Source organism: Panthera tigris, chromosome C1 (assembly GCF_018350195.1).
Source record: "Panthera tigris isolate Pti1 chromosome C1, P.tigris_Pti1_mat1.1, whole genome shotgun sequence".
Taxonomy (NCBI): Eukaryota; Metazoa; Chordata; class Mammalia; order Carnivora; family Felidae; genus Panthera; species Panthera tigris.
Window position 1 is genome coordinate 158,183,419 of NC_056667.1, and position 25,531 is coordinate 158,208,949.

General features: G+C 49.2%; 1 protein-coding gene across 5 annotated transcripts in view; it reads left to right on the forward strand.

The window, feature by feature from the left end:
- Positions 1 to 9,737: 9,737 nt before the first annotated feature.
- The window catches only part of GAD1 (glutamate decarboxylase 1), a 38,798-nt gene continuing 23,004 nt past the window's right edge, over positions 9,738 to 25,531 (forward strand). For all 5 annotated transcript variants that reach the window (XM_007074588.3, XM_042997322.1, XM_042997323.1 and 2 more), the window contains exons 1-4: positions 9,738 to 9,876; positions 13,301 to 13,363; positions 18,904 to 19,062; positions 20,426 to 20,668. In XM_007074588.3, coding sequence (XP_007074650.2) covers positions 9,795 to 9,876; positions 13,301 to 13,363; positions 18,904 to 19,062; positions 20,426 to 20,668 — 547 coding nt within the window. In that variant the 5' untranslated portion in view covers positions 9,738 to 9,794. The remainder of the gene's footprint in view (positions 9,877 to 13,300; positions 13,364 to 18,903; positions 19,063 to 20,425; positions 20,669 to 25,531) is intronic.

Genomic DNA, 25,531 nt, shown 5'->3' on the forward strand with positions numbered 1-25,531 from the left:
GGAGGTAGGTAAGAAGAGTTTATTTTTCAATTTACATTTTTTATTTATCTTCTTTTTTTTTCCACGGGCATGCATTACTTTTTTATTGTGGTAAAATATTCATAACATACAATTTACCATTTTAACCATTTTTTAAGTTTATTTATTTATTTTGAGAGAGAGACAGCACAAGCAGGGGAGGGACAGAGAGAGAGAAAGAGAGAGAGAGAGAGAGAGAGAGAGAGAGAGAGAGAGAATCCCAAGCAGGCTCCACACCGTCAGCACAGAGCCCAACCAAGGGCTGAAACTCATGAACTGTGAGACCATGATCTGAGCCAAAACCAAAAGTCGGATGCTTAACTGACAGAGCCACCCAGGCACCCCTACCATTTTAACCATTTTTAAGTGTATAGTTCAGTAGCATTTAGTAATTTCATATTGTTGTGATATCATCATCACCATCCATCTCAAGAACTATTTCATTTTCTCAGACTGAAACCCTATACCCATTAAACAATAACTTCTATTCCCCTTCCCTCCAGCCCCTGGCAACTTTCTATCACTTTGTTGTTCTACTTTCTATCACTATGAATTTGACTATTCTAGGTAACACATGTAAGTGGAATTTTACAATATTTGTCCTTTTTGTGACTTATTTCACTTAGCATAATGTCTTCAAGTTCACTGGTATCATAGTACGTATCAATGCTTTGTTCCTTGTTATGGCTAAGTAATATTCCATTGTGTGCATATATCACATTTTGTTTATCCATTCATCCATTAGTAGACACTTGGGTTGGGTCCACCTTTTGGCTATTGTGAATAATGTTGCTATGAACATTGATGTACAATATCTGTCCAATACTAAAAACTTTTTATTTAAGCCTATACATGAAGTGGGGAGAAAATCTGGGAACAAATTAATAAAAAGGCTAAAAAGATGGTTGTGTTTGAGTGATGAGGTTATTTCACTTTTTTTCATTATAAAGTCATATACTTTCTCTAACAATCACATATTATCTTAAAGAAAAAAAATGTGTTTTTTTTTTTTAAAGAAAGAAACTTTTAAAAAGAGTTAAGGTAAAACTCACCTGAGGTACAGAAAAGTTAATGCAAGGAAAAAACAAAACAAATCAGTATTTGTGGAGTGTCTATTGTATCTGAGCCATTTTAACACATCTTAGTATCCTTTTTGGTATGCTAGAAGCTTCTAATGAGGATAAATACTAATAAGTAAATAAATAGGTAATTATGTTCAAAAAATAATATCATATGATACAGAAACTTACTGATCTTCATAGAACAGTTATATTCACAAACTTGCTTACGCTTATGCTTAATTGTATACTTTAAATAGGGATAATTGCAATCCATCACCAATACTCCCCCCCAACCCCCAGTCCCTGTTTGCTTAGAATTGATTATGTAGCTCTCCTATTGCTGAATAACTGTACAAATACACTTTTAACTCTAGGGGCAGAGGGCAGGCCAACCCAAGATGGGCCACTTTGGCATAACAATTCTTTTGAGTTAAAAAGCAATTAAAAAAAAAAAAAAACAACCAGCAGATTCCAGAAAAGCTCTTAACCTCCTCATCAACTGCCTAAAAAGAATTTAAATAGATAACTTGAGGTAGAAAGAAAGCTATCACCACACATAACTACAGTATAATATGAACTAGATGTGGTAGACAGGGAGGAATCTAACAAAGCCTATTTGATCAAATCCCATTGTTCCTGAGTAGCTTAGCAGACATTTATTGGTAAACACTGTTCACTCTTTTTCATTTTCCTGTGAATTGCATTCCTTCCCTTTGAAGTCCCAGACCCCTAATCTCTTCTCCTTAGTTCAGGATGACATTATTCTTCTTTTTGCCTGCCTGTCTTTGGAATTTCCTATCTGTGTGGATTTCCTACATGTACAAAATGAAATTTAATTTTCTCCTGTTAATCTGTCTCATGTCAACTTGATTTTTAGTCCAGCTAGAAGGACCTTGAAGAGCAGAGAAAATTATTCCTTTCCAACAAATAGTTGGTTAACTTTCATAAGCTTCTTTCCTTCTTTTTTTAATACTTTAAGTTGCATCCTCTTCTACTCTGAAACAAAGCTCTCTGTGTTTCATGCTCTCAGGTCCCTAAGTGTATCTTCATCTCTAATAAAAATTATTTTAAATATCTTTCCATAAAAAAGATAACTTGAAAATGATTACTCTGTAAAGATGATGAATTTCACAGTTCCCTGTCTACTACTGAGCAGTGTGTTAGGAGAAAAATCTCTTCCTCATCACAACAGGCACCAAATTCAGTTTCTTCCTACTGGCATCAGAAGAACTCAACCAAAGGTGAGGCAGAATCACAAATCAGCAGACATCATCATTCTAAAGCTGCCTTCTCTTAACTTGCAACCCACCAATGAAAAACAGTAAGAAGAAAAATGTTAAAAATCATGTACTACACAGAATTAAAAGAATACTTTCAGAAAGTTGTCTCAAAGTAAAACTTGTTAAATTGAGATATTTTACAACCTGTTAAACCAATGGTTTAAATACTAATAAAACTGGCTGATCCTTCATAGGCTAGTTGAGGTTTTGTAGAGGGCTCTGACTTTTTAAGACTTATTTCTTCCTTCTCTACATTTTCTTTTCAACTCCTCTGAATCCTGATATAACAAAAAAAAAAAAAAATCGATGCAAAACAAGTCCCCACACTCACTCCACAGTTGCTAGGTGCCTTCCAGATGGCTGCCTGAAGATTTTAAGGATATATTGTCTATTCAGCTGTTCCAGTGGTTGCCTGTGGCTTGTCCCTGGCTTTGAAGTTGAGATACTGTGCCTGTAGCCTCAGTGAGAAGATATTGACCCATTTAATCCACATATTTAGGGATTGCTTGAGATTTCAGGCTGTGCAGATCTAAAGGGTCCCTGATTTATCCAAAGGCAAAGAAAACAGGACCTCACCCTTGTAACTGAGAGTAAGATAGAAAGAATGAGCTCCAGGTGACTAACTGCTTTGGGGAAACCCATGGTACTGATTTGCAGATGTTGTAGGTGAGAATCTTGGCTGTGAACACATTCCAGTGAGCTCTTACATGTAAGTTTCTTACATAAAGTTTCTTGACATAAAGGGAACTGAGCTACAGCAGCTCACATGAATCCCTCCCATTAACTTTCCAGTTTTTCTTCCCCGTGTACCTGGCCAGGCTTAGGGAAGAAACCCAATCTGAAACAGAAGTTTAAATGATCAGATTCTCCATTACTGCATCAGAACCTTCCAGAACCTTCTCATAAACAACAGTCCCAGGCACATACATCTAAAAAAAATAAAGGCTAATACCTGTTATTTTAAATAGTTAAGGGCTTTTACACTGAAATAGATAAAATAGTACTGTACCCACTCTACCATTCCATATTGTTTCGCCAAAGCATCTCATTTGGAAAGTCAACTTTCTTCCGTCCCACTCCTTTGGGAAAGGACTGATTTGTCCTAGTTTTTGTTGAGAGAAGAGCAGAAAACGTGAATACATCTTAAGAGCTCTCCATCAGAATTGCAATCCAGATCTGTTATTTCCCTGGTCTCCACTTTTGCAGTGAAATACCTTGCCTAATATCAAAGAGTTCCTTTCCTCAGGCTACCTTTGGGGTGAAGCTCCATGGGAAAGAAATGGATATTCACATCTCCTTCTCTTTCACCAAAGGGATAGAGATCCTAGGTGTTTCAGGCCACTTCTGGCAGCATCTCTCAGCCTTTTAAACAGCTCTGCTTTGTGAAATATGGCAGGGTATGAGTGGGAAGTGGGAAGGGCCTGCAGTTTTCCTTGAAGAGCTGCTTTCTTGTGGAGCCGTTGTTTTCTCTCAGAAATTGTAATCTATCGCCACCTGCTGGTCCTTCTGTCTACGTGTTTGGAATAGCAGGAATTGAGTTTAAGATTTACACACGATTTGCCCAAATACAAATCACTCTGTCCTCCTTGATTAATTTCTTTAATATTAGAATATTTCATCTTTTGAATACCAAGGAGGAAGGGACCATTTGACGATTATCTGAGGAACTCAGCGCTCTCCGATAGGAGAAAAGACTGTAATTTCCGGAGTCCTTTCCAGCGTTGTGGCTGAAATTCTGCCTTCCTCACCACCCTTTTAACCCTTTCCTGCCTCCCAGGAGTGAGTATGGCGTGGGTTGTTTTTTTTTTTTTTTTTTTGCTTTTTTTTGTTTTTGTTTTTGTTTTTTTGTTTTGTTTTGTTTTGTTTTTTTTGAGGTGGGGGTGTCTATTTAGCTATGGTTCCCAAAGAAAGTACAGAATGATTTGGGAACTATCTTTAAAGTACACAAATACACCGAATAGACTTTTAGCTTCGACTTAAGAAAAGCCGAGTGTAAGGTTAGCAACGCTTTTCACAGCCCTGGTCTCGGGAGACAGACGTTTAAACGGTGAGCACTGCCATTTTTTCCCCCTCTTTTTCGGTCATAAATTAGATACTTAAAATAGACCTAAAGAGCCAGCTGAAATGAACCAACACCGTGACTCTAAATTACCTTTCCTGGAGGCTAAGAATGCTAAATGCGTCAAAAAAAAAAAAAAAAAGATTGACGTTTCTTATTTACTCACCTTGACGTGGACCATATTTTACGCATAAAAATCTCACCCGCAGCCTGTTTAGGCGCCCCTTCCACGCCTTACTCTCCTCCCACCCTTCCCTTTTTTCTTTTGCTGAAAGGCTGTGCTCCAAATCCAACAGGAATATCTTTAAACATCCCTGGGAAAGGGCATTGTGGGCGGAGGGTCGTGTTCCCAAGTTCCAGCCATCGCTGACCTAAAGGAAGGTTGTCCTGAGTGGACAGGATCAAGTAGCCGAGGCTGCAGGCTCGGAAACCCCTAACACCCCGGAGAGAACGGAGGACTCGCACTCGCCCACTCCGTCTGCCTCTGGGCGCCGTGTTCCCCTTTCTTCAAAGCTCTAAACCTTACATCAAATGCAAACGAAACAGCTGGGCGGACACCACTCCCTTCCGGACCACCTCTCACCACCGGTTCGAGTCCCTGTAGAGAATATCTATTTTCCACCCTCATTGTCCAAAGCATCTCCCCACCACCCATACCGGGAGTAATAAAAGATAAAAAGAATAGCGAAAAACAAACAAAAATACGGATTCCAAATGTTCTAAAGAGCCAAAAGACAACCACAACCACCCTCACTACAAATTCTTACCGAGAAGGAGAGGGCGAAATACACTATTCTCCCACCCCCCACTCCAAGAAGGGAAAAACACAGCAGTTAACAGCAGGGAGGGAGACGGGCAGGGTGAGTGGGGCGGGTTGGCCAAGGGCTGGTGACTGAAGCCGACCAAAGGGAGGCCCAAGGGACCGAGCTGCGTGCGCTGTCCTTGGTTCTGAAAGAGCCGTGCTCGCCTCCCAACTTCGAGTGCTGGAACTGGCTGTAATTTCAGGCCCTTAGTTCCTTAACATCCTCGCAGAGCCCAAGAGTCTGGATTGGAATGTGGAATAATCAGCAACTAACCCAAACCATGAAGCCCCCAACTTGGTGTGGGGGGGGGGGGCGGGGGGGAAGGGCTTCTGTTACTCTCCCTGCCTACCTGGAATGTCAACTCCATGAGTACAGAGATAATATAAGTTGCTGGGACAGTGTAAAACTCCCTGAGAATAGTGCCTCTCACGAGGCAAATGATTAATAAATATTCGTTTAATGACTAATTACTAATATTTAGTTAAACATTTTTAAAGTTTATTTTTGTTTATTTTGATAGCGATACAGAGAGCAAGTAGGGGAGGGGCAGAGCGAGAGGGAGAGAAAGGATCCCAAGCAGGCTCTGTCAGCACAGACCCCCCATGCGGGGGTCGAACTCACGAACTGTGAGATCATGACCTGAGCTGAAATCAAGAGTCAGATGCTTAACCCAATGAGCCACCCAGGTGACCCTAGTTAAACATTTTTAAGTTAAGGAGAAGACTTCATTCCCTCCCCCTCCATAAAGGAGTGAGAGGGATGTCCTCGCAATTGCGCGGACTCAACTTTAATTTGTGATACCTGCTCTTATAGATTTCTTTTTCCAACGAGATAATTTCCTTAGCTAAAACGTTAGGGGTGAACGTTTTGGACAATGGGGTCAGAAGAAGGAGTGGTTGGAAATTTCTGAGTTTCAAGCCACAGGTGAAAGTAAACGAATCTTCCTTTCCGGAGAATCTCCGGTCTTAGGAGAAGGTTGAGGAGACAGGGAGAGCCGGCATCTTTCTGAGACAGCGGACCCCGAAGGGTATCGGGATTTGTTGCCTCCTCCCGACAGTCGGCTTGCTCCGGGCGTCCTCAGTGATTTAGCACCGGCACTGGGCTCTCTGATTGGTGCAACATCTCCTTTAGGGAGGCTCTGGGAGGGGACGTGGGTGGAACTCCCAGCCTCATTTCGGAGTAAACCGCACTTTTCGTGTGTTGCGGTGCCCGGTTTTGAAGGGATGTTTCCTGCTTTGATTGGGCACGCCCACCTTGCCCAGCCTGGAGCTCTGGCGCTCAGAGCTGAGGTTACTGCCCTACCCCGCCCCCCCCCACCCCCGTTCAGGATGCTTTTGTGTCCTTAAAAAGTGCCCGAGCTTTTATTGCAAGGTGGAGAGAGGACGACAGTATTTTCTTTAGTATCAAGGGCAACGCGGTGATTTCAAACCTCAGAGCGCGAACCCTCTTACTGATGGGACTATATCTTCTCAGGGCAGAATCTTCGGTCTCTATTATGGAATTTTCGGTGATTAGTAAGATTTTCTGCATCCCCACAGTGTCGTGGTAAAAGGAGACAAGACTATTCAGAGAGAAGGTGTGGGCTTCGGTTGGACCAGCAAGGCCGCAGACTTGTCCATAAATAACCCCTGCCTGCTGCACCGCCAACAGGAGGCGAAAAATCACTGTGAAACGAATAAAGGAATCACTGGTTACACGATATCATCCAGATACACACAAAGATCAACTTTTTTTTTTTTTTTTTTTTTTGCCCCAAAGAAAAAGAAATTGAGGAATTGGAAAGAGGAGAACATACATTAGCGACGAAGGTGGCTGAGGGATGGCTTGACCAGGCAGGAGAAGAACAGAGCCCAGACAGCCCTTCCAGGTGTTAGCTCCCGCCGGGAGGAAAGACCCCGCTAACACAGGGCCTCGCGGTCTCTGAGCGCCTGGCGCCCCCTGGTGGAAATTTTTCCGGGAACGCCGTTTTATTATGAGGGGCTTCTCCCAACGCGGCAATTCATTAAATATGTTTAAATATTGCAAAGGGAAAATCCTTTAAAAGCGCAAAATCGAAAGAGGAGTGAGGAGAGTGGGCAGGGCAGGGAGTGACTGTCTGCTCCCCACCCCCACCCCCACCCCCGCCCCCTGGGGCTCGGGTTTCCCGTTTGTCTCAGAGCAGCGCTCGTGCGTGTTATTAACCTTCAGATGTGATCAATCAGGAGGACTTCTTTCCCCATTACCAAGGGGACCAAAGCAAGCAGGGAGTGCACAGTGGATGGGAAACGGGACCTTTGCTCTGCGGATGGCAGTGGGTAGCGGTACTCAGTTGAGGTACTTCGGGGAGGCTCTGAGCTGGATGAGGAAACTGAAGGGAAAGGAGTGGGGGTCTCTCCGGGGGTCTGAGTGTTCCCCCCTCATCTCTGCCTCCTTTGCTTTTACGACAATCCTGGTTCAATAGAAAGCCAGTGAGGACGCAACCCCAGAGCTCCCTTTTACTCAAGAAAGAGTCATCGGGTCGTAGATCCGGGAGGACAGCGAGGAAAGAAAGCCACTGCTCTAGTCTTCTCAAAAGTATGGGAGGGGAAGGGAAAGGGAGAGAGGGATGAAGAAGAAGCACTCAACAAGGCAGAACTCTTCACAGAAATTATCTTTTCCATCGTCTTACCCGACACTCTGTTTCAAAAAATAGAGCACGTTGAGTACAGCCTGGATTACTCATAGGGCCTTTTTTTTTTCCGGGCCCCAAACCGTGATCTGGATTTATAATCGCCCTTTAAAGCTCCAGAGGCGATCAGGCACCTGCAAAGGAGCCCCACCGCTCTGCCGACGAGCTGCCCCCGCAAGCAGCGGCCTCGTGATTCCCCCGCCGAGCCGGTCCCCGCCTCCCCACTCCGCCCCCGCCTCCCCCAAAGCCTAGCAGCTGCCTCTCCCGACTGCTCTCTTCTCCTCCTGGCGCTCGCGTGCGGGACGGTGCTGGAGGGAGCGAGGAGGCAGCTGGAGGTGACGCCGGGAAGATCACGCCTGTGGCAGGACCGGAGCCGAACGGTTCGCTGCGCGCTGCGCAGAAGAGCGGCGGGAGCGCCCGGCTTACTGTCGCCTAGCCCAGGTGGGTAAGCGCGCGGCCGCCTGGACTTCCCAGTGCCCAGCTTCAGCTCTTCAGCTGGGTGCTCTTCACCCACGGTTTCTTGGCCAACCCCCACTCCCGGCGACCGCCATCTACTCTCCCGAGCAGAACGCGTCCCGCCCGCCCCACTCCTGGCTCTCCCTTGGTGCGCGGCGCAGTGACCCCCGCCCTCACACTCATCCAATCCCGCACCAGCGAAATTCACGCCTAGGGATGTCCAGAAGCTGAGACCTGCGCTGAAGTGGAGAGAGAACGATTTTCCCCAACGCTTCCTGGCTGTGAGCGCGGATCTCACCGAAGGGCTCGTGGGCAGCGGCAGCCAAAAGGCGCGACTCGGAGCGGTAACCTGTTACTTCCCCAGAAGCGGCGGTCTACCGGCTGTCTGCGTTGCTGTATTGAGTGCGCGCGCAGGGCTAGGTGTGGGGTCCCAGGGTGCTTGTGAAGGCTGTGGCCGGCGGCTGCTACTCTGCAGAGTCTTAGATCTACCCAGATTGGCCCGCACTCTCTGTCCCGGGGCCTTCGGTAGCCATCGCGCCAGCGCCGAGCGCAGTACAGGGGCGTCGCGCACCGATCCTAGTCTGCCGCCTTCAGCGCGCAGAGGGCAAGTTCGTTTCTCCGGTAATGTCCTTTCTTGGCCCCCTCAATCTCCGGCTTTGTACAGCGACAAATCCCGGGACCTCAGAGAGTTAGGTGGAGAGGGAACAGAGAAACCCGGACGGAGCCTCATCCTAGGCTTCCAGATGGCTCAAAGCGGGGTGGGACAAGGTTTCCGACCCGCTGCTTTCTTGCTGTCTGGAGTGCAAGGTGATTGTAGTTCTTCCCCGATCAAGTCAGAGAGAGAATGTAAAAATATGACTCTTTTTTCCCCTCACCTTGTCTCACCAAAGTCCCCGGTCCCCGGAGCAGTTACCCTCCTTCTTTCCAGGGAATTAGCCAGACACAACAACGGGAACCAGACACCGAACCAGACGTGCCCGCCCCGTGCGCGCTCCCCCCGCCTGCCCGCCCTCAGGCTGCTGAGAGCCCAATGGGGCTGGTCGTGGCTCGGCTGGAAAATCGCACATTGAGCCTCCCGTGCCCTCCTACCCCTATCCCCCGCACCTCCGCGTTTTGCACTGGCCTTGGGCTCCCCTAGTCTCTGCGCTGCACTCCAGGTCACCCCGCTCCGCCGCCAGACTGGAGAGCAGCCCTGGGCTACGTTGCCCGCGCCAGAGTCCCAGAGATCGCGCGCACGTCTCCTCCTCCCCTCGGCGCACCCCGGCCCAGCGGGTTAGGTGCCCTTCCTCCTGCCTCTCTGTCCCGAGCCCAGACTTCTGGGGGAGCGTCCGCGCCCCCAGCTGCTCAGTCGCCTCCCGCGCCGGACCCCGGAAGCCCTCCCCGCACTGCTCTCGCTTCTCTTTGCAGCCTGTTCCTGCGAGCGACTGGCCGAGGACCCCGGACAGCAGAGGCCCCAGGACGACCGAGCTGATGGCGTCTTCGACCCCTTCTTCGTCCGCAACCTCCTCGAATGCGGGAGCGGACCCCAATACTACCAACCTGCGCCCCACAAGTAGGTTCTGTCCCAGTTTCCTATCAAATAGACTGCGGGGAAGATGGGGGCGCTGGGACGTGAGGAGGCTGCGCTGACGGAAAGGGAAGGGGTAACGCAGAGATGATGGAGGCTGGAAAGAGATGGGGCCCTGACCTGGGTCCTGGCCAGAGGTCGTTTGACTGCCAGGGATGCCAGGAGATTCTGGGGCGCTGGAGAGTAGGAACCACACAAGGTTCGAGCAGCGGCGATCGTTGGGGGCTTCGCTTCGGGGGAGGGACGGACAGAGAGAGTATTGTTTTTGTTGTGTGTGGTTTCTTCGCTTGGTGGGACGACTGGGGTCAGGGCAGAGGGCGGTGTGAGGAGACTGTAGCCTCGGCGGGAATAGAGTTTTCTGTCTCCAGCTCTCGTTGAGCGGAGATCCGGCCCCCCTCCTCCCTTCCCCCCGCGCTGTGCTCGAAGTCTATAATCAGCGGAAATTTCGACGTTAATTGCAGCTTTTAGAAAACTCGGGGTCCCTAATTGCTGGAAATTTGCGTCGAGCTATTGACGAGTGAGGGAGAAGCCAGGAGTGAGAAAGGTGCATAAAACGGTTTGAGATCGAGCCTCGACATTTCAGGCAATTAATTACATCTCAGACCAAAAAAAGAAAAAAGAAAAAGAGAAAAGAAAAGAGAAAGCAAGGATCGGGCAGCAACCTGAATGGAGAGAGGTGGGGAACTAGGAAGGGGCAAGCAGCTTTGCTGGGGCGGGAGGAGAGGGCACCCATCCTTTCTCCGGGGCAGGAGATCTGTTAGCAATTGACAGATTTGGAAGAGAGAAAAAAGGGGGAACCAGATACAAGGCGGGGGTGGGGGGGGGGAGGGCTTTATGCTTCCCCACCTCTAGCTCAGTGTGCTCCTTAGCCCATTTCCAGAATCTGTCTTTAATTTAGATGTATTTCCTACCTTTCTGTAGAAGTGTGGCGATGAGGGAATTGTTTTTCTTTTTTCCCATTTTGGATTGGTATGCGGCCCCCCCCCCAATCTATCAGCTCCAGTAGTAACAGCCCCAGAATTTCTATGTAAGAGGGGCTTAGGAGTGGCAGTGTGGTTAGAAGAGCTTATTGCTACGCTTTTATGGCACTTTCTATAAGCTTGAGAAAATGTCAATTGTTCCCATAAACGAAGGTGGGGGATTGTTATCCGGCAAGCCCCCTCTCCAATTCTTTGGCGCAGCTACTGGCTCCTGGCCCCGGAGACCGGGGTTTAAGTCCTGAGGTTGCGTTTCAGTTCCCTTTGCAGCTCCCTCTCCCCGCCTCCCAGGCGAGCTACAATTACCCACACAACAAAGAGGGGCTCGGGAGAGCGGCCAGCCCTGGTGGCACGTGAGCCGGGCACTGGCGGCCGAGCTGGCCGGAACAGGCCGGGAGGAACGCGAGGCCTGCCCGCCTTTGTCTGTTGCTCTGGCCTTGATGGATTTCTTTTCCAGACCTCTCCACATTTCCCGCCCCTTTTTTGTTGCCTGATAGGGCTGGGCGATCGCTGCGTTCACCCACCTCAGAGTCCTGCCCGCATCCCACCCCACCCCCGTTAACCTTACCCCCGGCGGTAGCCCACGGTCTAACGCACACGCCCAACCTCGGGTGCGAGAACCAGTGGAGGCGCTGACCCGAGTCCGCACCTGGCCTGGCGCGCCCGGAAGCCACCGAGGCAGAAGGAAGGTAGTCGAGGACCCTGCCTGGGAAGAGCGTGCAGCACCTGTCCTGAGAACGCCGTCAGTCGCCCCCCAGCAGCCCAGCTGCGGAGCCGGCATCCTAAGCTGCAAGCGCTTGCCCGGCTCTCTACCGGCTCTCACCCTCCCTTGCAGACACACCCTCTACCCGCCTGCTGGCTCCGTTTCTCTCTCCCTCCAAGCTCTCCTGGGAGGTGGCCTTGCTTGATCCGCACAACCTTACTCGGCCTCCTGCTCCAGCGACCCCTTCTCCCAGCTCTCCGCCACTCGGGCTCCTGGACCTTCTTTGAGCCAAAGGGGATCACTCACTTCCTTTCCCCATCTTTCTGTCCCTTTATTTCACTATAACCCCCCCAACTCTGAAAGGCAGTGCAGTGGGTCTGAACGCCAATGTCCCAGCTGAGTAACCTTGGAAAATTCGCTTAACCTCTCTGAACCTCAATGTTTTTATTTGTAAAATGAGTATTAAGATTAACACTCTTCTTGTTTCACAGGGTTGTTCTGAGTATTAGTGGAGATGCTGTTTAAAGCAAAAGCACTTTATTGAGTGGAAATAGCTCTTTACCCGCCAGGTATTATTATAAGGGTTTTGCTTTGGCACCGATTTGCTGTCTGAGGCAGGAACTCCATCTGTGACCTGCTGTCTCACTGACGTCGGTCTATTTCTTCTCCCCGCTGGGGCTCTGTTGTGCCTCGGGTTTAATGGATGTCACTCTCCTTATCGCCACCAACATTCGCGCGGGGCTGAAAGGCTGGGCCAGGGTGGGGTGGGGGATGGGAATGATTGGAGGCGCCTTGCTTAGAGAGATACGAAGGGTATTTCACGCTGGGCCCACCACACCAGTTAGAGTGCGGGCGCCACAGGCACCCCCGTGCACCTTCCTGGAAGCCGAACCTCGAGGGCAGCATAGACCCTGAGGAGTTTGAGCCTGGTAATGAAGGAAAACACAGCAGCAGAAATGGTCTGCCATTCGGACCCGGAGGAAAGGCGCCCGATTCCCTTTGCGTTCTCCAGCTCCACACCCGAGACGTCCGAGGGAAGGGTTAATGAGGGGCAGGTTGGGAAGAAGGGATCGGAGATGAGGACCGGAGGCGCACTATTGTTTCTCGATTCTGGGTCCGACTGAAGAGCAGCCATGCGAGCCCGATCATCTAGTCAAATACTATTTTTCACCCAATTAATTCCTGAACTCTTCCGCGACCCCATTTCATGCCAGTTTATTTTAAGCTGCCACTCGGCTGGAGACCCGCCAAGAAATTATGAGACGTTTTGGTCCCAGATGCCTCTGTGTTCCCTTTCCGGGCTGCTGTGGTCGCCCTTCGAGTCCGCAAGGCGGAGGCCAAGGGACAGGGCCTGGAGGGTGGGTCCTGGGTAAGGAGCGGCCTGGCCCCGTCTTTTGCACGTGGGTTCGGCCCTGTCCCACTCCGATCCTGCCTCCCCAGCTCCCCTGCCAGTGTCGCTTGGAGAGACGGGCGGGTCCCATGGGTTCTCGGCCTTCCAGAAACCCCGTTCTATAACTGAAAGTGGGAACAGGAAGGGAGTGTGATGGGCCCTCGAAGGGCACGAGTCTGCCCGTCGGCCCACGGATCTGGCTTCTTGCTCCTTTCACGAAGGAGTTTTTATTGAGGAGCACTGGCGAAAGACCTGCCTCCTCCTCCCCAGAACACATTTGCCCTCGACCCGGTCCCCCACGTTCCTAATCTCACTGATCGCACCTCTTTTGCTTTTTAGCATATGACACCTGGTGCGGCGTGGCCCATGGATGCACCAGAAAACTGGGGCTCAAGATCTGCGGTGAGTGAAAGGGCCCGCTGGGGCCCGGCGGGCCCGCGCAGCTCGCGGGTTTTGAGGGTTTGGGAGAGTGGGGTGCACGCAGGAGATCCAATCTCTTGGGTATGGCTTTCTAAAGCCCCGACGCCTAGCGAGACGCTCCTCTACCTGTCTTAACCCTCCTCCGCCTTTGCTTGACCCGGCCGGGAGAGACCATTTTTGCTGGAGTCCGGGACTAACCAAGACCCAGCGGGACTTCCCCGGTCTAAGGCGCAAAAGCGCGAGCACAGCGCCCCCGCGCGGCAGCCGGGCTCTTCTTGCCCGGCGTCCGGGTCGTTCCTACGCGTGCGCTCAACCTGCGGCCAGAGGGTCTGGTAGAAAAGGTCAACTAGTCCGGTTTTCTTGGAGAGCAGGCTTAAGGCACGGTTTCCGCCTGAGGCGGAGGCTGGCAGGTCGTGCCCCCTACCCCCGCCAAACGTACGTTGAAAGTGGCCTCCCCAGTTTGAGAATTTGCTCCGATATGTCATAACGGATTCAGATTTCGTTCTTTCATTCTTTGCCTGCAGCCCCCCCGGTGGCCTGCCTGGGGGAGGTGTGGGCGGGCGCAGTCCAGAGGGTTTGCGGAGCCTGCCCTTGAAGGAGAGGAGGGTAGGAAAACGGGGCAGGCGGGGGCGTGGGGCCGCAAGAGGAGAAAGGGGGTGTCGGGCACGATTTGCCAAAGAGGAAGAAAAATAGATCTGGGAGCTGGAAAGGAGAAAGAACCTTTCTCCGGAGACGGGATGGTCTGAAATGAAAACGCCCAAGGGCTGTAATTTTTTTTTTTTTTTTTTTGTAAGGGAAAAAGGAGATTTGTTCGAAGGGACACAGCCGAGTGGCTCCGGCTGAACAATGAGGACTTGCTTTCCTTGCTACATTTCACCGTCTAAAATCTCTAACCTTATCGGGCCAGAAAATACGGACGGGCAGGGGGCGGAGGGGCGGGGGAAGATTAACGAGGGGCTTATTAAAGAGCCATCCGTCAGCGGCTGCGCGCGGGAGATAGCGGCGGAACGAGTACGGGGCACGCCCGCCCCAGCCGCGAGCGCGGGCCGGCCACGGCGTGTTCCCCGGGCCTGCTCTTCCAGCTTCTCTGCGTCCGGGGACCCGAGGAAGGCGGCAGCTGGGGCCGGAGCAGACCGGGGGCATTTAACGGCTTCTGGGAATTACCCTGCCTCCCCCGCTTTGCCGCGCGGCGCCCTCCCTGCGTTTCCGGGGCTCTGTCCCTTTGATCCAACAAGCAGCATTTTCGGTGAGCAAGCGTTGCTCGACTAGACCCAGCCATCTTCCAGGGAAAGCCCAGCCCTGCCGCGCGGGGCGGCCCCGGGTTTGACCCTCTCCCCAGCACGCGAGGCCCGCGGGGCTAGGCCGGGGCCGCGTCCGCGCGCGGGGGCAGCTGGCCGCAGCCGAGCTTTGTTCTATAAATAGCCCCCTCCCCCCGCTGCCATTCCCGGCTTAATGGCCCGTTTCGCGCCGGGTCCCTTCGGCGGCCGCGGCGCTCAGCTTCTGCAGCCGTCATTGTCATGCAGCCGGGCAAGCAGAACTGAACGAGCCCTGGGCGCCCGCCGCGGTCGCGGGGAGGGCGGGGGAGACTTGGGATGAGCGCGGCCTTCCCCGCGGTCCTGCGCCTGCCTGGCGGGCAGCCTTCGTCCACCCGCATTCCCTGCGTCCGTCCTCGCGCCCCAGGCCTTGCCCTCTACGCCCCCCTCTCCGAGTCGGGGGAAGAAAAGGTCTAACTGCCCCCTTCGGGATACACACCTGAAACGTCTCTAAAGGGTAACTGGGCAAGAAAGAGTTGAGCTTCCTTGGGTCTGAAAATAGGAGTCCCCGAGTTTGCATCAGTTTCGCCTGAGGAAGGACTCTGGAACATTTGGAGGTGACCGTCCCCAGAGAGTTTCTTCTTTGTTTCTAAACACACACGTACCCCGACACTAATTTCAGAGAAGTCGCAACCTGTTTGACAGGAGGAGAGGCCTGGTAGTCTGTTGAGGGGAAATTGCCTTCTGCTAATACGCAAGCTTTGGGGGCCACGCGAGAGGAGGCTTCACGTTAGGTTTGATTCTGAAAGGAAACAAAACCCCAGGCAGATTTAGTTTCCATACTTTGGGCCAACTCTGGCTGTCCAAAGTGAAATCTTCGGTGTTGACCTAAATCTGCAGCCTTCCCACCTGGCCCACACACAGACACCCCGGCTCCCTTCCCCCCAGACATTCACCAGCCTGGATGCCGCCTTCTTGGCACTACCCAGGTTGGTTTGACCTTTCACATTAGGACGGGGTAAGAATTAATGGTCCTCTTCCAACCTCCAAATCCCCATTGCTCTGGGTGACGCCCCTAAACATCTTCAGTGCCTTGCCAAGATTCAACTCCCACCCCCTCACCAACCTCCCTTCCTTGGAAGCCAGGGACTAAAGCTGCAAGGAAGGCCCTGGGTCTCCCCGGTGATGCCAGAATCCTCTGGGAAAATAATCAGGTAGAGAAAACCCAGGGTCTGCCAAGATGTAGAGTAGGGTAGCTACAGGCATGGTGGTATGACTTAAATAGAACGCGATGCAGGAAGCCCAAAGTTTGGGCTCTGGGTTCTGCTAACTTCTCACTGTGTCCTTGGCCCTCCATCACTTACGTACGCAGAGTTCTAAAACTGGCTACCAGTTACAGCCTCCGAGCTGGTTTACTTAGCCACATTTGGAAACAACTAGCTCAAGTCAAGTGCTTTCTGGCTCCCTACACTCTTTCCCCACTCAGTGGGCCCCCAGGCCTTTGAGTTTAGGGGTAGGGGTAAGGAATCAGCCTCAGGATCTCCTCACTGCCCAGAGGAGGAGTCATGACAGGGTTCCCCTCCTGCTCCTGATCTCCCCTTAAAACTAGCTAGAGTGCTACAAGCTTGCCTCTGGTTTTCTCTTTGCCTCTCAGGAGTGTTGAGCTGGATTACCAGTCACTCACAGGCTTGAACTAGGTTCTCATGGGTGGTATGCAGAGCAAGAGAGAATACAGTCTGCTTCAGTGTCAGGGACCCCTGCTTCCAGGACCCCTTGCTAGCCAGGGAAGTTGCCAAAGCACTGACTTCAATGTCACCCTCCACCTGGTCATCCTTGGAGAAGCATACATTTCTTTCCAGAGCCTCTCAGAGCCATGAGAGGTCTGGATCATTTACCTTTTGTGAGGCTCCCAATGTCTTAGAAAACAAATACCTGCCAAGAAATTGTTATTCTGATAGCAATATGCAGTAAGAATTTATATAGCAAATTAATGGCTTTAAACACAATTTATGATGCAATGGAAGTGTGCTATTCATAAGTACAGGATTGATAGGAAACATTGATTCCTAGTGCACTCCAGGAAGTGTGGCCCAAGGATGAGATGCAGATTTAAAGTTGTGTCATAATTGTCATCTCTCAATACTATCAGGACACGTCTGGGAATGCCTGTGTCAGCACCTCCTTTGGAGATAACATCCCAAGCCTACATCAAGGTCATAGGTCCTGCAGCTGCCCAGAGGAAAGGCGTTTCTAAGGGGTTTCAAGGTAGAGACTTATGGCTTTCCCAAAGAGTGAGTCAGAGCCAACCAGAGGTCAGAGACCTAAAGAGTAAGAGTTCACCCAGTAGGACCTCATTTCCACTACGCCACATGGTTGGTCTTTTTAGCCTGGCAAATTCCATAGCTCGCTGTTCCAGGAGCAGGTGAGCAGCCTTGGAATTCTCGGGCCAAGTGCTCCTGCATCCCTGTGGCAAATGAGTGCTGGCTCCAGGTTTTGAACTCTGGGGGTTGTAGGGGAAATTCTGAAAGTAGGGGAAGAGGAGAGGGAAAGGATACAACCCCCATCTTTACATCCAACTGTGGAGCTTTATTATAGTGTCCTACCCCTCTCCTGATGTCCTTTGGGGCTCTAGCAATAAGTTTACAAGGTGAGTGCTGGGAAGAATGAACGGCCTGCTGCCTATTCTTCCCTCCAAAAATAGCCCCCCCCCCCTCCTGTGTGTGGGAGGATTCCAACCACTGCGGCCTTCCCCCTGCATCCCTCCTTATTCCACCCCTCGCCACTGAATTGCAGTCCTGGGGAAGTAAAGCCGCATTCCCCAGATTAACTTGTCTCTCCTTGAACCTCCTGGGACTTTCCGCTGAGCCTGCCTTGTGATGTGCATGACTCCCCAAGGATCTTGGTACCTACAAAGACAGCTTTGGGGTCACCAAGAAGCTTAGAACGTTCTTCTTCTTTTCTGTGTGTTGCATTTGGGGCTAAGATTGAGGCAAGGTTGGAGGAGATGCTGAGGGAAGGAGTGGGTCTGCAGGTCCCCAGCCCCAGAAGGAATGGGTGTAGATACTGAGGGAAAGAGGGTGCTCCTCCTTGGCAGAGTGTCCGGCTCTTTTGCCTCAACCTGCTTCTCTGTTGGCCACTGGTGCTTGTGCTGCTCACCTCAGATGGGAGAGATTTCTCCTCCTTCTGAGGAGCAGAGGTGAGGTGCTCTGAGTCCCACCCTGGGCTCGGAATTCAGTCTGTTTAGTTCTAGGATGGCTTTCTAGCTTTACTCCAATGTTGGTCACCATCTGCCAAACTGTAAGTTTGTGGAGGGTGGGAGATCTGTCTCATTTATCTCTATCTATCCCCTATCTTAGATGCTTAGCAAAGTGCTTTTCCACAATAGATGCTCAGTAAGGGGGGCGCCTGGGTGGCTCAGTTGGTTAAGTGTCTGACTGCAGCTCAGGCATGATCTCGCACTTTCTGAGTTCGAGCCCTGTGTTGGGCTCTGTGCTGACAGCTCAGAGCCTGGAGCCTGCTTCGGATTCTGTGTGTCCCTCTCTTTCTGCCCCTCTCCTGCTCACACTCTGTCTCTCTCTGTCTGTCTCAAAAATAAACATTAAGAAAAGATAGGTGCTCAGTAAGTATTTATAGAATTAAATGTCGGCACACATAAGGCCTTAGGCTTCCTTGTCTCTTTCCCCAGTACCTTTATTCAAGGAGAGGGGGTGGGGTGGAGACAGCTGCATGTCATGTTTGGGTCAGAAAAATTATACTTACATTCAACCCTGTGAGCATTACCTGGTGCCTGAGGAAAGCATGTTCCCTAGGGGTCCCTAACCCCTAGTGCTGGTCCTCCCTGACTCCTCCCTCTGCTGGTCCTCACCTCCTCCTTCCTCTGGTTGCACCTCCCATAAACCCCAGTGCCGGCAGCATCCTCTCCAATTGTGTCCTTCCCCTTAAAACCCCATCCCGGGGCTAGTTACTGGAGTGGAAGCTGTCCAATGGACTTAATTCTGAGTTCAGTGTCATGTTCAGAGAGGAGGATGGGCTTTGCTTACTGTTTTCCTCTCTTGCATGACTGGGTCTGTGCCACTGATGACACTTGGCATTGCCCCTTCCCCGCCTGGAGGCCAGCAGTGCCAAAGCCCTTATATATAAAATGCAGATACTCTGCTTCTTCTCACGAGAAGCAAAAACCCTGCTTGGAGAGCAGATCTGGCCTGGCAGCTGACCCTCCAAGGCTGGGAATTTAGTGCATTCCCTCTGACCCGGCATCTTGTGCTACAGGCTTCCTGCAAAGGACCAACAGCCTGGAAGAGAAGAGCCGGCTTGTGAGCGCCTTCAAGGAGAGGCAGTCCTCCAAAAACCTGCTTTCCTGTGAAAACAGCGACAGGGATGGACGCTTCCGGCGCACGGAGACGGACTTCTCCAACCTGTTTGCTCGAGGTAGTCCCCACCCTCCTACCCTCTCCATGCCCCCAACCCTCACCAGTCCTATCCAGTAGGTGCCTTGAGTTTCTTGACTTTTTCCTGTAATTATACTTCTGTTATCAAAAATGTCATTACTTTTTCTGAACTGTCAAGAAACTACCTTTCCAATATTTGAACGAATAAACTCCCTCCTTCCCTACTGCCCAGGACTTCATCGTTGTGGATCCTGGATGAGGGCAGTCAATAAAAACAGTCAACTCTGAAGACACTTGCAGGGGCAAATATGGTTTCATAGAATCTCTGAATGTGAAGAAATCTTACATATAAGAAAATCCAGTGATTCCCATGGTAGCAGTTATCCTTCAGGGTTGGCAACAACAAGAAAATCACTCTGTGGGAAGCTGTGTGGCTGGGCCTAAAGACCAAGTGCTGTTCTGAAACTCCTTTTCCTTTTGGAGATCTTTCACTAATTACTGCTGTCCCCACAACTCTGGTCTCAGGAGGGTTTTCTCAGCCTCTCCTAAAACAGCTTGAAGGTAAACCTGCCCCCTTCCATTAACTCCCCACAGGCCATAGAGGCCAGACCCAAACAGTCAATAGGACTTCACTGCACCTCAGAGATAATCCGGTGAATCGATACAGAGCCTCATGTACAGCCAATCAGCTCTTGCACTATGGCTGACAACTGCAGCTGGGCCCCCTACAGTTTTCCTCCCTGCTTAACCCAGCCTGACTCTGCCTCCCACAGGCTAGAACCCAAAATCACCCCCAGATATCCCGAAGTCCAAGCTCAAAGGATGAGGTCAAGAGGGAGAGAGATGGGAGTTCCCTCTCCTACTTTTCTGAGCCCATCTTCTAGCTCTAGTTTTCTATCCAAGGACACTACAGCGGACCATTCTGTTCAGGGGAGGACCTCAGCCTCTGCCCACAGAACCCTCACCCTCTGCCATCAATGATCAAGCATATCATAATGCCCAACCAAAAAGCCAGTGTCTTAAACAGATGTAGAGGGACACGCCTGGTCCCAGGGGAGCAAGACAGAGGCTCCTTCCATCACATACCTGACGGGCACTCAGTCAGCCTGCAAGTGGACCACAGTAGGAGTAGGCTGCTCATGGCTTCTCAAAGCACTCCATTCCACTTATGAGCAGCCTAACTCTCAGACAGTCTGTAAACCTTCAGAAAGTCTATGCACAACTTCTGTATATAGACATATGTGCATTTTTCTGGGGAGACGGCACATCAGATTCTCAATGTGTATACATAACCTGGAATATAGCAGGTCTGTAAAGCTGTCATGGCTGATATTAGGGATGTCTGGACTAAGGCAATTCAGACATGAGCCAGGCGATAACCCCTTGTTGGCTTTCCCCCTCAGATCTGCTTCCGGCTAAGAACGGGGAAGAACAAACTGTGCAGTTCCTACTGGAGGTGGTAGACATACTCCTCAACTATGTCCGCAAGACATTTGATCGCTCCACCAAGGTGCTGGACTTCCATCACCCGCACCAGCTGCTGGAAGGCATGGAGGGCTTCAACTTGGAGCTCTCTGACCACCCTGAATCCCTGGAACAGATCTTGGTTGACTGCAGAGACACCCTGAAGTATGGGGTTCGTACAGGTAAGAGTGAGAGCCAGGCGGACGTGCAGCGGGAAATTCGCCCCCCATTGCACCCTTGCCAGTTGAGGACAGCAAACTCATGTTCAAGGTGAAGCACAAACTCTGATGAGGGAAAGCTGCAACATGTTCAGTGACCACAGAACGACCTTGGACAGTGGCAGTGGGTGGAAGGCCTAAGTCTGGCAAAAGCTCATCATCATTTTTTGTTGTAAACATAAATTAAGAAATACAAACTCGTGGTGCTATTTCAAGTTCTGTAAAAAGAGTTTTCATTCTTGGTTTTAGGCTCTTCCCAACCTAAAAAGAGGAGAATGACCTGTCCTCTGCTTCTTTTCTCTCCTCCATTTCATGCCTATTTCATTCTGATAAATCTTACCCTTGCCTGCCCCTAAATCAGGGGAGAATTGGGCCCATTTCCCTCCCTTTCTGTATTAGTTTTCTAGGGCTGCCATAGCAAATGACCACAAACCAGGTGACTCAAAACAAGAGGAATCTATTCTCTCACAGTTCTAGAGGTTTAGAAGTTTGAAATTTAGGTGTGCAGGGCTATGCCCTCTTAGAAGATTCTTAGGCTCTGTCCTTACCTCTTCCGGCTTCTGGTGGATGAGGGCATCATTGGCTTGTAGATGCATCACTCCGGTCCCTGCCTCCACCTTCACATGGCATTCTCCCTGCGAATGTGTCCACAGTTTTCTCTTATTTTTTTTTTAAGTTTACTTATTTATATTTAGAGAGAAAGTGTGAGTTGGAGAGGGACAGAGAGAGAGAGAGAGAGAGAGAGAGAGAGAGAGACTGACTGACTCCCAAGCAGGCTTCATGGTGTCAGTGCAGAACCCGACAGGGCCTGAACCCATGCCCATGAGATCAGACCTAAGCCAAAACCAAGAGTCAGGTGCTTAACTGACTGAGCCACCCAAGTGTCCCCAAAGTTTTCTCTTCTTATAAGGACACCACTCTTTGGATTAGGCCTACTCCACTCCATTATGGCCTCATCTTAATTTGATTACATCTGCAAAGACCCTCTTTCCAAATAAGGTGGTATTCACAGGAACCAGGGACTAAGACTTGATCATATATTTTTGAGGGACACAACCCACAACCCCTTCTGTTGTCTAGGCAAAAATGTTACACACATACACACCATTTGCACCTGACTCTAACCTCTGGAGTTTAGACAATCTGAGTCATTAAATCCTATTTCTAATAGGAGGCCTTTGAGGACGCTCTCTTGCCTCCTTTTCATGTTGTAGAAACCCTCTCTAGTCAATGGTCCTGGCCAAAGTGGTTACTTCCCAGGTGCTTCAAGTTGAAGGACTTTTTGGATCTCTGACTGGCTGTTTCTAAGCCTAGGAGTGGAGCAATGGTTTCTCCTTCCTGCTGTTTTTCCCCCACAGCAGCTTGGCTTTCCCGAGCTCTTGGGCAGACAGATCTACAGGAAGTGGCAGTCCATGGCATAGTTGCCACCACAGGGGAGCCCCTGATAGCCCCTTGTTCTTTTTATTCTTTTTCCCTCTCCTCTCCTTTGTTATCCCTCTCACTCCTCCTAGTCACTTGAAAGATAGATTTAAGGCCAAGACTAGGGAGGTTGGGGGTGATAGAGCTGAGTGAGACTATTGCGTGACAAAAACCAAGTGTTGGAATGAATAGGCTGGCCAAAGAAGCATTTTTAAATAAGGAATCCCAAACAGCTTTTGAGGTGTGCCAAGACCACTGAAACGAGTGTGGCTTCCTTGAATAACTGCAGGATGGACAAGACTTAATTATGCTATAAAGTCTTTGTTTGATTTTTTTTTTAATTTTTTTTTTTTAACGTTTATTTATTTTTGAGACAGAGAGAGACAGAGCATGAACGGGGGAGGGTCAGAGAGTGGGAGACACAGAATCTGAAACAGGCTCCAGGCTCTGAGCTGTCAGCACAGAGCCCGACACGGGGCTCGAGCTCTCGGACCACGAGATCATGACCTGAGCCGAAGTCGGCCGCTTAACCGACTGAGCCACCCAGGCGCCCAGTCTTTGTTTGATTTTTAAAGAAAAGCCTGCTCATCAGTTTAGTTGCGGCTCACCTTGGTCTGATGGCTAACCTATCCCTGATGGAGATCAAGTAGTATTATGTAGCCAGACAAAAGAGAGTCAGGATTCTCCATGTATGTTTTAGCTGGACTTGCTTTAGTCCAGTGTTTTTTATTTTGTCAAGTCACTCTCCACACACTTTCTCAGACAGGTGAGACCATGTGCTTTTATCACCAAAGCTCAGAGTACTGTTGTCCCTCAAAGAAAAATTGATTTGTCATAATCGCAGCTCGTATTGCCTCCAAAACTGAAGCATCACATGGTCATAGAAGCATGGACTCTTATTAGACCAGTGTATGACTCTACTTAGATATTTAGCCTGCAGCCCTTCACCCCTGTTCCTCTGAGCAGCTTCTGGGAGCAGATATTTGCGTTTATAGAGTTTGTAATCTCTCAGGCAGTGTGAAACCTGTATCTCAAGGTGTTGACCCTGGGAAAGTATACTATTGCTGCCAGACGAAAATACAGCTCCTGGTGGCTGATCTGTAATTTAGATATAGATCAGAGTGATCGGGTAAACCCCACAGGTAGCTACACACAGTGGAAGGTGTTTTTTTAAGGATATTAATAGTCAGCCAAAATAATAACTTGGGTTTTAATAAAGTGAAAACAGACTGATCTGGGTGCAGTTTGTAAAGAGATGATATTGGTATTGGAAATTTCTTTACAAATTAACAATCTCTGGGGGCGCCCAGGTGGCTCAGTCGGTTGAGCGTCCGACTTCAGCTCAGGTCATTATCTCATAGTTCATGGGTTCGAGCCCTGCATTGAGCTCTTTGCTGACAGTTCAGAGCCTGGAGCCTGCTTCGGATTCTGTGTCTCCCTCTCTCTCTGCGCCCCCCCCCCAACTTTCTCTCTCTCAGGAATAAATAAACATCACGAAAAATTAAAAACAAACAAAACCCCCCACAAATTAACAATCTCTGAAAAAGGAACTAGTATATATAGATTCTCTGTGACCTGAGACAGAGACTGGTCAGCCCACAGTCACGGTAGATATACCAACTTCCTTGGTTTTTCTTTTTTAACTTTTTATTATGGAAAAGTTTAAACTTTTCCAAAAGTAGAATAGTACAATCAACCCTGTATACCCAACACTTTTATCAACTCCTGACAACTTTGTTTCACCTATTACCCTCCCTTCTCTATTATATGGAAGCAAATCTCAAAGATATTATTTCATCCATAAATATTCTTCATTCTCAAGAACTCTTTAAAAAATAAATAACCACAAGAGGCTCCTGGGTGGCTCAGTCAGTTAAGTATCTGGCTCTTGATTTTGGCTCAGTTCGTGATTTCATGGTTCATGGGATCAAACCCTATGTGGGGCTCCGCGCTGACAGCACGGAGCCTGCATGGGATTCTCTCTCTCTCTCCCTCTCTCCCCCTTCCCCCCTGTCTCTCTGCCCCTCCCCAGCTCATGCATTCTCTCTCTCTCTCTCTCTCTCTCTCTCTCAAATAAACGTTATAAAAAATAACCATAATATCATTGTTAGATCAAAAAAATCCAAAATTTACAGTTCCTTAATATCAAATATTCAATGTTTAAATTTTCAATGGTCTCATGAATTTTGTAATTCATAAATTATAATTTTATAATTCATCCCCCACATTGCAATTGCTTGATGTGTTTCTTAGTAAATTTCCCCCTCCATTTTTTATTCATTGAAACACTTTGAAAAATAACTTTCTCCCCCTACCTGACTTTAGGCCATGTGCTGCTTAGCACCACACTTATCATCTGTTACTTCACTGAATATGGAGAATTGAAATTGAAGTTGAAAATAGGTCATTTTATTACTTGATAGAAATTTGGAGGCAGAATGCTGTAGTCATAAGATAAAAGTAAGATTTTAGACAATTTTGTTTCCTTCGTATATTCAACGGACAAAGAGATACTGGTTCACTTTTTTTCTATAGAATTTTTTAAATGTTTATTTTTGAGATAGACTGCAAGTGGGGGAGGGGCAGAGAGAGAGGGAGACACAGAATCCAAAGCAGGCTCCTGGTTCTGAGCTGTCAGCACAGAGCCCAACTCGGGGCTTGAACTCGTGAGCTGTGAGATCATGACCTGAGGCGGAGTTAGACACTTAACCAACTGAGCCACCCAGGCGCCCCAATATGGTTTCACTTTTATTTGAGGACATTTGTGTTAGTCCATCTATCATTGTCCATCTTTTGTGTCTGCCATAGAGATGGCTTGTTTTGATACATTATCAAAAAGTACAATTGCATTTATTTATGATAAATTCTATATACATATATATATATATTCAGTCTTGAAATGTCTATTGTTGAAAGTTTTCAAATGGATATTGCATGTCTTTCAGTGGATATCAACAAAATTTGTTATGTTGCAGGAGATCTCATAGATTCTGCTGGCACTGAGCAAAGTGGAATCATTTTTTAGAGTAATCTACATAAATATCTGGAATCTGGCCCCATACTTACACTAAGCTTACTGTTTATGCTTCTTTCATTTTTTTCCCCCTGAAGATCAGTATTATTTTTTGAGGACTGTTGAGATTCAGAGATTGGTGTATTCTGGTATAAGAAGTCATAGTCTGGATATTCTAAATGAGTCGCCATCACATCTAAGGAAGAATAGACATTTTCAGAGAGGGGTCTCAGACCAGGAACATTCAAACACCAGCTCTCTGACAGTTATTTCAGAGGCAAAAGCAATTTCTACTGGAAGCACAGCAGTCAGCATCTCTCTCTAATACCAGTTCTCTGTCACACACCCCTAGATAATCTATTGCATTGACACCTTCGTGACAGCCTAGCCAAGCC